The following is a 17,550-nucleotide window of genomic DNA, read 5'->3' as shown; positions in this document are numbered from 1 at the left end:
GCTGGGGAGATACGGGTGCCTCACCGAGTGGACAGCCACCTTCTTTCACATGTATGATTTACCGTATTTTTTGGGCTATAAGATGCACATTTCCCCTGCAAATTTGGGAGAAAATGAGGGTGTGTCTTATAGTCCGAATGTAGCTTACCTGGCTGGTGGCCTATGTTATTTATGTTATTAAATATTTTACCACATTTTTTTGCTTCAATTTTTTTTTTCCCTATTTTCCTCCTCTAAAACCTAGGTGCATCTTATGGTCCGAAAAATTCGGTATTTCTTACAAACATTTTCATTTTTGTTCCAATCCTCATGTCCTCAAGCAAGCAGACCAAAAAAGAGGTGCAAAGAAGAAGCAGAGCAAGCTGCCCCGCACAAGGTCAGGGCAGGTTCTGCTTCTGGAATCAGCCTGGCCTCACTTGCTGGGCGAGCCTGGAAGTCACATGAAGCCCTCTGGGATCCCCCACCTTCTCGTCTAAGAAACGGTCCCGACAATTTCCTCTCTCCGCCACATGGTTGTTCTGAGGAGTGAATGGGACGGCACATACGACAGTCGGGCACAGTACCTGGCCAAAGGAATCACATCAAAAAACCCCACTGCGACTGCAAAGCTGATGCTGCCCTTGACACTGAAAGCAATAACTTGTGTATAGATGAACTGTTAGCCAAAAACAAAAATCTAGAAGCAGATTATTAGCAACCCTAAAAGAGAAAAAAATTGTATTTTGTTTTCTTCCACTAAGAGACCTGCTGACACTCCCCTGCCTTTGGCCTTGAGTACACCGGCCTCGTCTCATCACCAACTCGGAACCTCAGCCCTGCTTCGCCCACAGCTCCGGGACAGAAGACAAGTGACTGATGTCCCAGGTTCCTGGGAGTCTTTCACAGCAATGACACAAGGACAGGAACACGAACAAACTGTTCCTCGACCCTCGGGCTCACTGTGACACAGTTCCCAAGTGACAATTATACATGTGATCAACAGAGGCTTTATTTAAAAAAAAACAGGGAAGGCACAGTACCTCTAATCGTTGTATGCGTCCCTTGAAAAACATGAAGAGGGAAGAATTTGGATAAGCAGCTTCTTTTTTGAGAAGAATTTCCTTCGCTTCATCCAGGCCTGCTTTGTTATCACTGCCGTCCAAGGCAAAGAACGGGCGGACTACAGTGTGGTACCAGAGCAGAGCTAATCTAGGGGAAGAGGGAGAGAAACGTTGAACAGACGACTTTTCTGATGGTGCTTCTGTTTTTAAAAAATCAGTTTGTGTTCATCCGACGCACACTCCTTCCAAGAGCTTACTATGCAGTCTCTGAAGTAAAGTCAGAGTGTCATTTCCCATTGTAATTTCATCAATATTTGGAGAACTGCAACTGTAGCACAACATATAAATCAGCACACTCCCTTCCATCAGGTGAGAAGAAAATAATGATAGGAGCATTTAGCTCTTCTGAGGCTTCCAGATGAATCTCTACACATTACTCATCGATACACAAATTAGTAAATTCCTGGTCACCAGGAATTTACTGCCCCCTCTCAGGAAAGCATTAACTTTGTTCAAAAGAAAAATGTGGTCTTCTCCTGTGTTCACAGAACTTAGGGTGTACGTCTCAGAATCTGAATTTAAATACAGGAACCACAGGCAAAATGGTACTTAGTTGGGTTAAAATAAATGAAAGGACCAGGAAAAAAAAGCCCTTTCTCTGGCCTCTGAGGATGCTCAATTTTAAAAAAAAACAAATAATTACTTAAAACCGCACCACTTCAAATCCATCACTTTCCAGAAAAATGCCATTTAAACTAATTGAATGAGATAGATTCATTGGTATCTTAATGAACAAAAACATTTAACCAACACAATATTTTAATGTAAATGTGTATTTCTGACATATTCGTACACTTGGTTCTCTTTCATCGATCAGGCCAACTTATATTATTTAATTCAACTCATTCCTCTCTCAGACAATGATATTAAAATAGAAACACAAACCATCACAAGTTACAAATCCATTCAGTCAAATTAATAAAGGATCACTGTTTGCGTGAGTCTGAGGAGGAACAAATATTTTTGAAATGAAAAATTAATGATCTCTTTACTAGCTACCACTGATTAAGAGGAGTTAACATCCAAATTCCTCCACACTGACAGGAGTAGGAACAGCTCACAAGGTTTCTCTGTGATATCGACATCTTGGGGGAAAATTTTTGACAAGTATAATGTCAAAGTGCATATACTATATGATAAAATTACTCAAATTGCAAATGGTAAATACTTACCAAATTGGAAAAAAATCACATTTTAACCGATGGAATAATGAGTGCACCCTTGCTTTGGACAGTACGCTCACATGTTTAAATAGCTGACATGTGAGCTGAAACTATGACCCAATTTCGTGGAACAGCATGAAATATCCAAAGCCACATAGAAGAGACCTATGGACCACCCAGAATCACCAAGGAAAATTGTCCAATATGAGCACATAAGAATAAAAAATTTCAGAACCACAGAAAAATCTTATCAGATTTGTATCCTATAAGTCCAAGAATTGTGAGTCTCAGTGACTGTGGTTGAGGTCACAATACTCACTCACAAATGATTTAAGGCTGGAAAATAGGACCGTTGCACCTGTTCAAACACAGGACTCAGGTACGAAGCCTAAGAGCAGCGCCCGGTCCTCTGAAGACAGCTTCAAGAAACTCCACCAGAAACACGGTCCTTGGTGTCACAGTGAAAAACATTACACATGGCGTCACCTTGACCAACCAAGCATTTTACCTGAAGTTTCCTTTAAAGGTTTTGATTGTTGTTCCCTTACTTTCAACACTACATTATCTACCAAAGCATTGCAATATAGCTACTCACGTAGCTAAAGGGGCCTTCATGTCCTTACTTTCGCTCGCATACATCAGTGAAGAAAGGCCCTGCAGGCGGTCTCCTGGAAAACCCAGCAGGTTGATGATTTTGAGCAGGTTTGGGGGCACCATGGATATGCAGAGGTGGAAAAGGCCATATCCAAAGCTAACAGCACCCTTCAGTCTGTTTAGAGACTCCTCGGACACCCCTTCAGTCACAATATGATTATCATTCGCAGCATCAGAGGTCAAGGGCTCTTCCGTAAGCTTCTTCTGATACAGTTCCTGGAGGGCATTGATGTCCAGATAGCATTTGTTGTAAATCTTCCAGGCTTTCCTAAGGATCCACCCACCTTTGATATATGCTACAAAGAGAAGGGGAGAAAAGCATGAAAACATAAGCATTCACAATAATTTATCTATGTTAATAAAGAATATTGAAGGACAGCCTGAAGCTCAAGGAAAATTATTTAAAAAACCAACAAAAAATTATCATCTATCATTGCACCTTGTTTTCTTCATCGGGCTTAAATTCTCTATGTGTTTACTACACTGGATGAGCTCCTTGGCAAGAACCAAGTATTTTTTTGTTCACTGTTGTCCCAAGTGCCTCCCACATGAGCTAGGGCACAGCATGTGATATACGGGGAAAGAATGAGTGAATGACTGTAAGCATGCAAACATCACTCGAATCTGACCTTTTCCTGTGTTCTGTGAAACACAAACTTCTCCCACATCTCCGAATTACCAAGGTGCATTCCTGATAAACCTCTTTTGTTTAACTCTTACATTTGTCTAACCTATGTTCCATTCCTCCTCGAGAGCAAGTTGTAAGTCTAGTTCATTGCTAAACAACCACCAAGCATGGAGACTTACCAACAAAATAAAACAAGCAACAGAAAGGATTACTATTTATTAAAACAAATGGCCAGTTTATTAACAAAAATGTCATTAGTATTAAATGCAGAAATGCAAAGGATCTCCAGCTCATCCCCATGTAATGCCCGTGAGTGGCTTACCTACACCTCAGGATGACTTCATCTGGTCTGTGGCAATGGTGCTTACCCCCCGCCTCAGCCTAGAGGGCGCCAGTGAAGAAGGCTGGCAAAGAAGCTACTTCACGCCAGAGGGCGAAAATCTGTCCTTTTAAAAGTTGCTTCCATGAGGGCAACTTTTCTTTACAAAGCCCTCTTGAGAATTGTCACAAAGTCGACTTCAGGGCCATGATCTGGGCTGTCCCTCAACCCCACGCCCCTAGGGCCCCTCTCAGACATGCCCTCAGGTCCTGCCTCAGCCTCCCCTCCTTGTACATTTTCCCATTCTGATAAGGAGCCAGAAGAGGGAGTCCATTTATTTGTGCTTATCTGAGTGTGTCATCAACAAGTTTTTTGAGTAGAAGGTCTTCTGTAGGGAACTTTCTATAGAATAGTTCTCTCCTAACTGCAGAAGGGACCTCATCCACTTGGCACAGTTGCCACTCTGGCCCCAACACTGTGATCTCAATGAATCAACAGAAGACACCATGAACTGTCCTAGCCTTCCAGACCCTTTAGAACAGCAGGAAAAGAAAAGTTATTTTTAAAGAGTTATTTGTACATGAAATCTGACTTGCAAAGGTGCAACCCCCGAACCGAAAGTGACCTAAGGATGTATGGTATGTGTGGAAGAGTTAGTTCAGCAGGCTTGCTGCTGTCCTGTGAAAGGCCTGCTTGCATTGTTGGCCCCTGTCTGGTACCCGGGAACTTGAATCGAGGGGGGTTCCCACCAGTTCCAGAAATGGTAAGAGCTGCTCACTGTGCCTACATTGTTTGGACACTTGGCGCTGCTCTATGTGGAACACCTGCCTTCCTTCTGGGAGTGTGGGATTGGGCATGTGCAAGCTAGGTGGTGCCTACACGGTAGCAACCCACAAAAACTCTGGGCCCCGAGCCTCCGACGAGCTTCCCTGGTTGGCATCATTTCACCCGTGCTGTCGTACACGTGACGTTGCCTTGGGGATGGAGCATAGCCTGTGCAGCTCTGCCGGAGAGTCCTTCCAGGACTTTAGCCCATTCACCTTTACCCCTGCTGGTTTTGCCTTGTAGCCTTCACCATAATGAATCAAAGCCATGGGCATGACTGCAAGCTGAGTCCCCCAAGCGCATCATTGAACCTGAAAGTCTTGAGGGCCCCTGATCCATGGACTCAAACTGTTACTTTACCTAAATGTGCCAATTTCCTGACAAATGATGGCCCTATCTTCTACTGGACAATTCAAAACCACCCCACAAACTGTAGATAATTAATGTCCTGTAGCCTAAGGCCCCTGCATAGAATGCTATAAGGTAAGAGGAAGAAGCACACAAATTAGTCTATCAAGGCTTTTTTTTTAAAAGGAAACTATATTTATAACTTTATAATTATAAAGGTAATACATGCTTGAAACTTTTTCATTCGGTTCTATCTAACAAAAATATCTGTGCAAATATTACATTTCAAGCATCAAATAAGATGTGGACCCTACTTTCCGGAGGCGACTTCTCCCTCCCGAACAGGAGGACTGTGAGAAATGTCTGAGAACGCCCTGGACGTTCTCTGGGTGCTAACAGTGTGCCCACAAACTCACCAGATGACTCACTTACGATCCAAAAGGCTAACGCTGAACAGAAAAACAGAAAAAGAAAGACCAAACTAAGAGACATATTCTTGAGAACACAAAAGCAACTGAGGTCTAATTGCAGAGAAATAAACACTGGCTACTGATAAATAATTAAAGAAAAAGAAAACTTCCAAAACTTTAAAAATATTAATCAGCTATTGTTATTGGCAGCTGAAGAACACAAAAGAACTATAAGACATAAATAATTCCAGACCTACAAATGTCCACAATAAAATCTAAAAATAAAACAAACGAAAAAAAAAAACTTGGTAACTTAAGGCTATATACAAAGTTGGGCAAAAGTAGGTTTATAGTAATACAAGAATAAATTATTTCAGGTATAACTGTAAACTACTTTTGCCCACCCCTGAGTGTCTATCTTTACTTATGCGCCATTGGGTCATACATAGAAAAGGAAAACAAATAATGTCGAGATTATGGGTGAATTGGTTTAAAAAGATTTTTTTGTCATGGGATTGTTTTCTATGTAATAAATACATACATAAATTAGAAAGTGCAAAGCAAATATTGCAGGACTTTAGTAGAAAACTGTATTCCCTCCTACCCCCAAGCTCCTTTTATCCTGTATTTTCCAGGCCACGGCGGGGACTGGAGCGTCCATTCAGGGAAAGGCAGCACTGTGGGGGCAAGAACAGGAGTGGGCATAGGAAGGCACCAAGGGACAAGTAAAACAGTGGGTATGGGGACGAAAGGGCACGGGGTGATGTGCTCAGATTATGGGGCTCCTGATGCCCAGCCAGCACAGGAGAAGCTGGGAATTTCTAAGATTTGGGGTTGAAGGACTAGAGGTAGGAAAATGAATTGCAGTAATCCAGATCTCAGGTGAAGAGTTACACAAAAGGATGCTAGCAACGGAAACAAACATAAAAATCCATCCACGCTAACCCAGAATTCAGCGAATAAAACAAACCCAGCATGGTAAACATCTATTTTTACAGAATAAAAACTAAATTAACTCAACATGTCTTTAATTCCTTGCCTAAGACACAAGCTTTGGTGCCAGTGTTTAAAAGCACATGGTTTGATAATAATGAGCTTTCATGAACTTAATCTGAGCCAGATAAGCAGAGCCCAAAGTTTTGACTAAGTCAAAGATTATAAACTAAAATATGTGCAAAACAAAGTTAATATACACGGAGAGAGAGTCTTGTTTTCACTACTTTCTAAGCTCAACTTGTCGAAGCAGTTTCCCCAGGACTCGCCCTACTCCCAGCCCCAAATACTGTGACTAAATGGTCCAGGCACAGCCAGAGCCCAGTGGAGGAGCCACGGTGAGCATCCAGCAGAGTGGGCAGCTTGCTCCCTGCAGACAGCAGGCAGACAGCGGGCACACAGGCCCTTGGCTCCGCAGGCGGGATTCTGAGCTCAGTGGAGCAGCTGTGGGGCCGGTGAGCACACATCTTCCCAACAAGCAGAGGAACTGTATTTAAGAGCCCCACACTCCACATGGCCTTCTACGTGGCTCCTCTGAAAGGTCAAGTACAAATCATTCAGTCACTATTGTGCCTATGGAGGAAGTCACAGAGAGGAGGGCAGAAAATGAAGACCACTTGTCCTCCCCTACTGGGTTCAGCCTCAATCAGCTGGTAAGTAAGGGAGGGGAAACCCTGTTCCCATATGAGTCAGGATGGGGTGGGAAAGTCTTTCCTGGGAAAGGGCAAGAGTTGTCTGGAAAATGAAAATATCAAGTTATACCAATGTAGTCTTAGAAAAAATTTATAGACGTTTCCATGAGGACTGTGTCTGGTAAGAGCTCCTACTGTAGCATGTTATCTGTTCACCTGTCCTGGATAAGGCTGGCTAACCCTACAGTGCAAGTAAGCCCAGGCTTGCCTTTCTTGTGACCCACTTAACAGACTTTGGCAGGGAGAACAGATGATTTAGTGATTGCTAGTCCACCGACCTCGTTATTATTATGTTTACCCCAGTCAACAGACTTCCAAGAGACCCACTTTTCCAATCCCCATTATTTTGGAGGCTTCCTGGGGCTCTATATCATGCCTCTCTTTCCCGAATAGCATCACCCTTTCTTGAATTCACATATTATACACCCACCATGTGCTGGGCAAAGCTACCATATCAAGTGCCAGGGACCCAGAAAAGAAAATGGACTTTCATTCTTTAGAACCTGCTCAGGGACAGGACCAGGGATCCCTGGCCTTTCCGGACAGACATGAGGAACTACTCATTCCCTGTGCAACCTCTATGACTAGTTTCTATGTCTACTGGTTAAAATATCACCCTGAATTATAATGTTTATTCCTCTTCCTGCCCTGCTAAGTCATCAGTTTCCTTAGGGCAAGAACTACATTTCATTCATCTCCAGACCATTAGCATCTACTACCTCACAGCGCCTGGCAGGTAGAAAGTACTCAATAAATGTCGGGGGAAAGACAGCATAGACACAAGTCCCTGCCTTCAAGGAGTCTGTAGTCTAATACTGCAGACAGACGTGTAAAGAATAATTGCTACTGCTGTGTGATTAATTCTCTGTGCTGCTCCATGTGTACCCTGACTATGCACAGGGTACACACAGAGCAGCAAAAGCCAGATGATGAAGTCAACGAGGAAGGAGTCCATAATGAGGAAGGAAGTTGGCCTGGGCTGCGCCTGGATAGGCAAGGGAGAAAGGAAAGGGGTAGGGGCGCTCCAGGCTGAGAAGGCAGTGTGCCAAAAGGCATGAGGCAGCAAAGGGCATTCAGGGAACCGCAAGCTCTGCTTAGCGAGGTGCGGCTGTGGGAGGGCGGGGAGCCTGGGACGCGGGCCAGGTTCTTCTCTGCCACCTGAGGGAGGAATTTGGACTTTCTTTTGTAGGGGATGCAGAACAGCTAAGACTTTAAAGCGCGGTATAATAAGTTTCAGAAAAATGGTTCCAAACAAAAGAAAAAATAAATGGGACTATAATCAAACTAAAAAGTTTTTACATTGCAAAGGAAATTATCAATAAAATGAAAAGACAACCCACTGAATAGGAGAACGTACTCATATATACCTGATAAGGGGTTAATAACCAACATTTATAAAGAACTTAAAAAACACCAAAAAAAAAACCAATTAAAAATGGGGAAAGGACTTGAATAGACCCTTCTCCAAAGAGGACATACAGATGGCCAATAGGCATATGAAAAGATGCTCACTATCACTAATCAGCAGAGAAATGCAAATTAAACCACAATGAGATATGACCTCACACCTGTCAGAATGGCCGTCATCAATAAATCAACGAACAATAAGTGCTGTCAAGGCTGTGGAGAAAGGGGAACCCCATGCACTGTTGGTGGAATACGGACTGGCGCAGCCACTGTGGAAAGCAGTGTGGCGTTATCTCAAAAAATTAAAAATTAAACTGTTTTATGACCCAGCAATCCCACTTCTGGGAATTTATCCAAAAAAACCCGAAACACTAATTTGAAAAAATATAAGCACCCCTATGTTCAATGCAGCATTATTTACAACTGCCAAGATTTGCAAACAGCCAAGTGTTCATCAGTACATGTGTGGGTTAAACAGCTATGGGGCATTTACACAATGGAGTACTACTCAGGAGTAAAAAAGAGAGAGAAGGAGAAGATGGAGGAGGAGGGAGCAAAAAGGGAAAAGGATTAATGGGCATGGGCAGCACTGTGGTGACAGAGGAGGGAGGTGGAGGTAGACGTGGGTACAGGGGGAATAAATGGTAATGGAAAAAATACAATAAAAATGGCCTAGAAATAAAAGAAAGGAAGGCGGTTCCAATGGCCACACAGAGTCCATAGCAGGCTGTTGTAATGTTCCAGGGCCAGCTCCTTGGGATGCAGGGAGAGGGTGGGCATGGGTGATGCCTGAGAGGGCCCGAGCAAGCCGGGTTTCCGGGCCATGTGGAGGACGGCGGGCGGCTCAAACAATCAAACAAAGGTGAGGAGAAAATGGTGAGAACGCTAGCAATTCAGGTATGAAAAGGAACCCGTGGCTCTGGTGCTGATTCTGTCATCCACAATGAACTGTGTAAATCGTTCAACCTCAACCAAATGATTCAGCCTCAGCTGCCTCACCTATAAAATAAGAAAAACAATCTCATCTGGGGAAAACTTGTTAAGCACATATTATGCCAAGAAGGTGAGTCCTGGAGCCTATCCTAAAGTCCAAAGGGAAATAAAAGAAAATAAAACAAGGGGCAAGTGCCATAAAACAGGCTTTAAAAATAACTTCTTTTTATTATACAAGTAATGTATGTTCACTGGAAGATAAAAAGCCCCTGGATAATAAATTTAAAAGTTGTGAATAGTATGGGAAAAATGAAGCTAGATAGAGCAATTGATTATAAAGAAGGTCGAATGAGGTAAAGAACAAGAACTCTTAAACGTGTGAAGCATTAATAAAAATCCACACGGACTCACATCTGCCTGTAACTCGGGTGAGTGAGTGCACCCCCCCACTGCTGGCACCTACAACACACAAGTCCAAGGAGGGGTTTCCCCACCCAAGAAAACTGCATCAAAAGTGTTTGCTAAGAAATGGACCCCCAAAGGAAGGAAGGAAGGATTTTACAGTTTAATAACCCAATGTGTTTCTAAAAGGCAAGTAAAGCCCACTTTTGGTTATATGTGTTTGTTTGAAACAAACACTGAGCTATTCATAAAGCAAACGATCATGCCATACATTTATTATTCATGTCTGTCAGAATTTCATTTCATAATTAATGTTACATTCAACAAATTACATGGCCTTCTGAAAGAACCAAGAACACAGTTAACAATCTATGATAAACAAGATTAAATAATTGATTAACATCAACCTATTAGGAAAATTAGAAAAGGCCATTTCACAAGGTAATTTGTGAAAGAAATATAGATTATAGATATAATATAAAAATAGTTTCAGTTTCACTAATAACCAAAAAATAAAAAATAAAGAACACCTGAATATACAAGAACTGTTTAAATAAACTGCAGAATGTTCATGATAAACTAATATGTTATTATTTAGAATTACATTTTGAATCTAAGTACAGGGAGAGTATGTGAAATATAATCTAAGGAAAAAGTAGGATATGATTCAATTTTGGAAAAGAAATATACAGAAATATAAAATAGATTATTAGCAATAAAGATTAATTTTCTCCAAATGGTGAGATTGGCGATGACTTGCTTTCTTTCTGGTTTTCATTTTCCACAACAATGTTTAGTAGCTTTATAATCAGAATAATTAAAAAAACATACTACTAACTGGTGATTCTAAACTTCATGAGGGCAGGGCAGGGCCCGTGGCCTGTGTTTGTTCAGCCAACACAGTGCCTGAACACCGCATGTGATCCATAATCACCGGCTAGACGGACCACTAATAAACAAATGAGCACAGATATACTCACTTTTAAATTTCTACATGCTTTCAGACTTATAGAAGAGCTTCAAAATTAATACAATGAATTCCCAGATACCCTTTACCCTTATTCCTCCAACTTTTTACATTTGATTTACCCTTCTCTCAACAGATATTTTTCCCCAAGATTTTATTTATTTATTTTTAGAGAGGGGAAGGGAGGGAGAAAGAAAGAGAGAGAAACATTGATGTGTGAGAAATACATTAATTGGTTGCCACTCACAAGCCCCCAAATGGAGACCTGGTCTGCAACCCAGGCATGTGCCCTGGCTGGGAATCAAACTGGTGACATTTCAGTTTGCAGGCAAGCACTCGATCCTCTGAGCCACACCAGGGCTCAACAGATACTTTCTTGATGGCTAACATTAGCTCCTTAAAGATAACCTTGAGTATTGAGAAAAAGCAGTACCACATCACAGAAAACACTGAAGCACCTGTCTTTGACCCCCAACAGGTTCAGGTACTTCCACTGCTTTTACATACACATTAGCTCCAAAGGGGGGTTTTGCATGATTGCATTACAGACAATTGAGGAACTATGAGCCCTCAACCATATAAGTTAATCAGTCATTGGGAGAATTCTGAGATGACGATTAAGGAGAAAAAATAACTGGGCCTGGCTGGTATGCCTCAGGGGATTGAGCACCAGCTGGCAAACCAAAGGGTTGCCGGTTTGATTCCCAGTCAGGGCACATGCCTGGGTTGCGGACCGGGTCCCCAGTAGGGGGCTCATGAGAGGCAACTACACATAGATGTTTCCCTCTCCTTTCCCCTCCCTTTCCCTCTGTCTAAAAATAAATGAAATCTTTTTTAAAAACTTTAAAAAAAAATGAAGCACAGCAGAAGGCCAAACTACAATCATAAAACACATTTAAAGAGGAGGATAAATTCTAGTAAGTCTATCCTCAAATATGGGGTAGAGAGAGGACAGAACTGAAGAGACGAGAAGAGAACTAGTTTCTGATAGTCTAAGAAGAAAAGTATGTATTACGACTTAGCAACATAAGCTTCTTCATTTAAGGTTTGCAAGAAAATGCTTTTCTGATTGCAAATGTTAAATGATTTCCTTTTTACTTTTCTTTTTTCCCCAAGTAAATCTGATGTACCAGAAGCCGATTTCTGCTGTCAGTATCAGAGACACACATTACCGCCTAAGCAGGAGAACCAGCGTCAGTGCTAGGCCCGGCCGTACAGCAAGCTACTAGAAACTCAAGTTGAGTCTATGCCACTCAAGATATTCAAGCTACAAAATGGGGGAAAACATATCTCTTGAACTAATTAAGGAACTCATTTATATCCCTCTCTAAAGGTGAAAATGTAGATCATTCAAGTATATTAGAAAATCTTTAGTATGTGCTCAGGCCTTCAATAACGATTTCTTGAAGAACTTAAGTTTAAACCAGTCATATTTCACTATAAAGGTTATTATCACAACTTGATTCGCACCAAGAAAATATCTGTGTGTCTGCGGCACAGGTCACCTCTCTAAGGAGGACAACTTCTTGAGACAAGAGGAGGAACAAAGACTTTGGCTCTAAAAGTAACCTGTAAACACACCTTAAGCAACCCTGGTTTCAGTTTCCCAACTAATAATCAGTATCAGGCCCCAAAGAGGTGGCACACACTGTCCAAGTGTGGAACACGAGGTGTTCTAAAAAATAGGAGTATTACCAGCTGTACACACTGAACAGGGAAAGCCATTACATATAATGCTTCAGGATACCTGACAATTCTTGTTTTACAAACGAGAGCACAGCCAGGTAAACTTGACAGTCGGCTATGATTATCTGCCTCTGAAGTCGATCAACCATGGAAGGGGTGGATTTTCGGACATCGACCTGTTTGTGGGGAGAAAGTACACACTGATAAATCATACACAAGAATGCTCCTTCTAAACAACTATGACTTTATTGTGCAAAATGATTCCACTAAAACACATAGCAGTTACTAAAAGCCAAGACCAAATTTATATTATGAGCCTGGTAGTTCTGTACTGCCATTAGATCCGGCCTAATTTTGTTACCAATGCAATGCTGAAGATTAGAATTCAAAGACGAATACTCTGAATGATAAAAACTGAGTGCCTAGGACACAGGAAAGCCAACACAGAACTCGAAGGTTTTACCTTTTCAAAAACAATGCAAGTTCTTACTTATCCAAAATAAAAATCACTAAAGGTAGAAAAAAATTCCCCAAAGTAGACAACCTGAAAAGCCACTTGGTAACCAGGTACCTTCAGGCAGGACTGATACTGGGGGTCATTTCTTAGGTGCACCCAGCTGAGATGGGAGGATCAGAAACTGGTCACATTTTGTTAAGAAGAGAATGCCCTGGAATTAAAAATGAGCTTTGACTGAATCACAAATTGAACCTGAAATTTAAGTCATAAAGTGACTATCTCTATAAAATAATAGTTCATATCCTTTGCTAATGCTTACTAAATCGTAGGTCATTTAACTAGATTAGGAAATTTGTGCTCAGGACTTCAAATAATAATTTCAGGACTTCAAAAACCAATAACATAGCAAAAAGTAAAGCAAAACCCCCCTAACTTTTCCAAGATGTTGGTCTTAGTTGTAAAGAATGTTTCTAAATGAGGAAACATCACTGTGAAGTGGAATACTGTATTTCCAGTACAAAGTAAACTTGAACAAAACAAGTGAAGTAGCTTTCAAATGCTTTCACAATGACACAAGAAGTGATAGGATTTTTGCAAATCTGACCGCAGCACACAGTGCACAGGATAGAAGGGCCGGTTCCCTCTTTTCCGAACCGGCACAATTCACCGCGGCACACTTGCTCCTGGTCCAGTCCCAGCACTCACTCCTGTGCTAAGCAAAAGTCAATCTACTGGTTCTTCTGTTTTTTTGCTTTGAATAACATCTACTCTACAGAGTTGTTGGGAGGGCCGATGAGGTGCTGTAGGTGCCAATGCTTTTTAAATTGCAGGGGTCCATTAAAAAGGTGAATTATTAACATATGTGTTAGGCATGGGATTAGATATTGAAAACAGACGTGTAAACAAGCTTATGGCCTAGTGAGGGAACGCTGACCATTTTACTGTGCAATATAATACGTGCTCTGAAGGATAAAGTACAAGGAACTATGGGAATGTGAAGATGATACATCCAACAGGCCTCAGGCAAGAGTTCTTGAAGAAAATGACATCTAAGAAGAAGAACGAGTCCAAACCAGGTCAAGAGGGAGGAGAACGTTCTAGGCAGAGCAGAAGTGATGGCAAGTCTGACACATTAAGGAGCTTGGACTTGACTGCCATGGCCATGATGGGGGACAGGAATACTGAAAAGGAAGCCAGGAACATACTATTTGCATTTTAGAGACTGTGTTACGGAGACTGACTTAGAGAACGGTAAGAGTTAAAGCAGAAACTCCAGTGAGGGTTGTCTCAGGCAAGTAGATGGTGGGTGACCTTGGGGAATGGCAGGAGAATGGCAAGAAGTAGATGAATTTAGAAGGCATTTGAGAAAGCGAGTCAAAGGGGCTTGGTCATTGGTTAGAGGCAGCGTTTAAGGAGAGAGGGGTCAATGAGCATAAGGGGACAATAAGGAGACAATACTCTTGGCCCATCGGTGGCTTCCTCATGGTGAACACCATAAGCAAGAGCATAGATGAAGTAACCTGGACTAACATGAAGAAGAAAAGATGTTTTCTTTTTAAACATATATTTACTGATTTTAAAGAGAGAAGCAGGAGGGACAGAGGGAGAGAGGGATGAAGGGAGAGAGGGATGAAGGGAGAGAGGGATGAAGGGAGAGAGGAAAGTAGGGAAAAAAGGAGAAACGGGGCAGGGGAGGGGAGGGGAGGGGAGGGGAGGGGAGGGGAGGGAGGGGAGGGGAGGGAGGGAGGGAGGGGAGGGGAGGGGAGGGGAAGAAAAAAACATCAATGCAAGAGAAAAATATGGATCAGCTGCCTCCCATACACACCCCGAAACCACTACCTAGGTATGTGCCCTGACCAGGAATCAAACCCGTGACCTTCTGGTGTACGGTGTACGGGATGATACTTCAACCAACTGAACACCACCAGCCAGGGCAGATGGGTGGTTTTTGATATCTATAACCTACAGACTGGTCCATCAGCCAACATGTGACATATGTGAGAACCCTAGGCACTCAAGAAATATCAGGTGTAGGGGGATGCCTTGCCAAAGCCTAGGACTTCTGCACTGGAAGGTGAAAGGTAAGTCAGAAAAAAAGTGGATTATGATGTTGCTGAGACTTTATTTGTAACCAAAAGCTGATGGGGCCTAGAGAAAACTAGGTAAACACCCGAATTCCCAAATTATGCCAAAATGCAATGTATTTGAATTACATATATGAAAGCCTCATCACAAAAGCCTTTGCCACATGGCCCATTATGGAAGAAGACAATTTTAAGATACCAAAGGAACATGCACTGAAGAGCTCTAATGAATGAAGGGGGCTGCTCTTCTTTCAAGAAATACATTTTAGCCCTGGCTGGTGTGGCTCAGTGGATTGGGTGCTGGCCATGTGAACCAAAGGGTCACCGGCTCCATTCCCAGTCAGGGCACAGGCCTGGGTTGGGGACCAGGTCCCCAGTAGAGGATGTGCAAGAGGCAACCACACACTAATGTTTCTCTCTCTCTCTCTTTCTCCCTCCCTTCCCCTCTCTCTAAATATAAATAAAATCTTTTTTAAAAAGAAATACATCTTACATAACCAAAAGCCTTAAGAAACATGTAGTGCTTTCAGTCATATTCTAAATACCCAGACCAAATAAATGAGCAATGCCCTAAATGAGTGGTACACAGCTCATACCCTAAAGACAGTTACTTACATTCTTCTTAATTTTATTCTTGATTGTTTCAATTACTCCAGCCTCCTCGCTTTCACACAGCTTTTCTGTAGTTTTTAAGTCATCACATGCCAACTGCATTTTTTCTTCCTCAAATGTCATCATGGCATTCTTCCAAGAAATGAAAAATGAATGAATCAGAAAGTGCATAAAAACTTATGCCAATTTATTTCAACAAAACTCCAAACTGTAAAAAAGAACATTTGAATTATATTTGTTGCAAGTGAAAGAATCAGAATGTTTCATCATAACCTATTCATTAAAAAAAAAACTATAATCTCAGTATGAAATAAGAATATATACCTCTATTATATCATGAAAAAATACATGGTGCTAAATGCCCTTGCACTTATTGTTCTACAATTTTTTTTGCTAGTTATAAACACAGTAACAAAAACCCTGTATAATTTTTTGACTGGTCCACTTAATTCAGTTTTTATAAGAGTCTCATTGAAAAGCACATTCTACCCACACACGGATCACTGACTCCTTCAAGCATGGCGCAAAAACATCTGAAACATCAGCCAGTGGATGTTCTTTGAAAATCAGGGACAGCGATTCCAGCGTGGACCCTTACAAGGAACTCGTACTGTCCACAGCGGAAGATTCCACTGACAGCTTGTTTTCAAGCACCTGTTCCTGGTCGATTTTCTCAGGCCACACAGACTTGGCAGGAACTATCCCTCTCTGCTGCAAACCTGCTATGTTCACCCAGAAGAAGTGAGGTTTCTGAGATGAATGAGATACAGGGGCAGGGCCGGACACCAGGTCTTTAGAAGGACCTACTGACATAAGTGTATGCAGCTCTCCACTCCCTCTCAGCCAGCTCCACCTTGGCATTCGAGGCCTCCTCAGTGCGGCTCTAACCTACTTTCCAATACTCGCCAAATCGGACCACAGCCGCCCTTGCCCAAGTCTCCCGCCACACTCTTCTTCCCAACCAAACCTCTACAGGGCTACAGCCTCCGCCCCGCCCGCCTCCTGCACCCTGCCAAGGTTGCGGTTGTGTCCCCGTCAGGTCAGAATCCCCTACCCACCCAGTACCATTTCCTTAAGGTAGGGAACTCTGTTTACTTGCAAAAGGTAGACTTTAAAATTTTTGTTGTGTTAGCTCGCAATAATAGAAAATAAATAGCTTGAATGAAAATCTATGTCACCAGAAGCTGACCTGGTGACTGTGGTCGGATGTTGCCGGGCTGCACACAACACACCCATTTGCTGGCGTCTAAGTCTGAAATCTAAACGCTTCTCCTGTTTTACATCTACTGGTCTCTACTTGTGGCGTGTGTGTGTGTGTGTGTGTGTGTGTGTGTGTGTGGGCGCGCGCGCGGCGCGCTACTGTGGTTTTTAAAAATATGTATGTTTGAAAGTAGATTAGGTGATGTTTCCAAAAAATAAAAGCATCCAATTATAAACATTGTCAAATTTATTTTATAACCTAACTGCAACCTATTCCGTCAATTCCTAAATATTCAATTGCATTTGAAAATGTAATAATAACTGACAAACTTTAGCTATGCTAATTTAACGTGTCCTCCAGCCCACATTTATTCAATAATTTTAGAACAAACCTTTATTATTCAAAGGCTGATTTAATATTAACTCTAGTGTAGTTTTAATTTTTAGAAGGATCTTTCAATTACATTTCTATTTAAAATAGATTTTGGTTGGGAAAAATAGAATACAAGATCTAAGCATTTTACTTTTAAAATTAGAAAAAAAGAAAATATAGATGTTGGTTAACAGGCAAACTTCACTTCTGTTTTAAACTCTAAAAAATCTTTCACAGCCATCTCTCTATACAGCCAGGAGCCACCCCAAAACACACATCACACGTTCACTCCCTTCA

The 17,550-nt window shown here is 41.9% G+C and overlaps 1 protein-coding gene across 1 annotated transcript in view; it reads right to left on the bottom strand.

Annotated features, from left to right (window-relative positions):
* Positions 1-17,550, bottom strand: part of TTC39C (tetratricopeptide repeat domain 39C) — a 92,925-nt gene that overhangs the window by 30,110 nt on the left and 45,265 nt on the right. The window contains exons 3-6 of the mRNA XM_037134092.2: positions 15,684-15,812; positions 12,589-12,703; positions 2,859-3,213; positions 1,020-1,188 (exon numbers count right to left, since the gene is read on the bottom strand). Coding sequence (XP_036989987.1) covers positions 1,020-1,188; positions 2,859-3,213; positions 12,589-12,703; positions 15,684-15,812 — 768 coding nt within the window. The remainder of the gene's footprint in view (positions 1-1,019; positions 1,189-2,858; positions 3,214-12,588; positions 12,704-15,683; positions 15,813-17,550) is intronic.

Source organism: Artibeus jamaicensis, unplaced genomic scaffold, assembly GCF_021234435.1.
Source record: "Artibeus jamaicensis isolate MK-2021 breed Jamaican fruit bat unplaced genomic scaffold, CSHL_Jam_final contig_354, whole genome shotgun sequence".
NCBI classification, from domain to species: domain Eukaryota; kingdom Metazoa; phylum Chordata; class Mammalia; order Chiroptera; family Phyllostomidae; genus Artibeus; species Artibeus jamaicensis.
The sequence above is the reverse complement of the archived record's forward strand: the minus strand, read 5'-3'. Positions and strand labels throughout refer to the sequence as shown.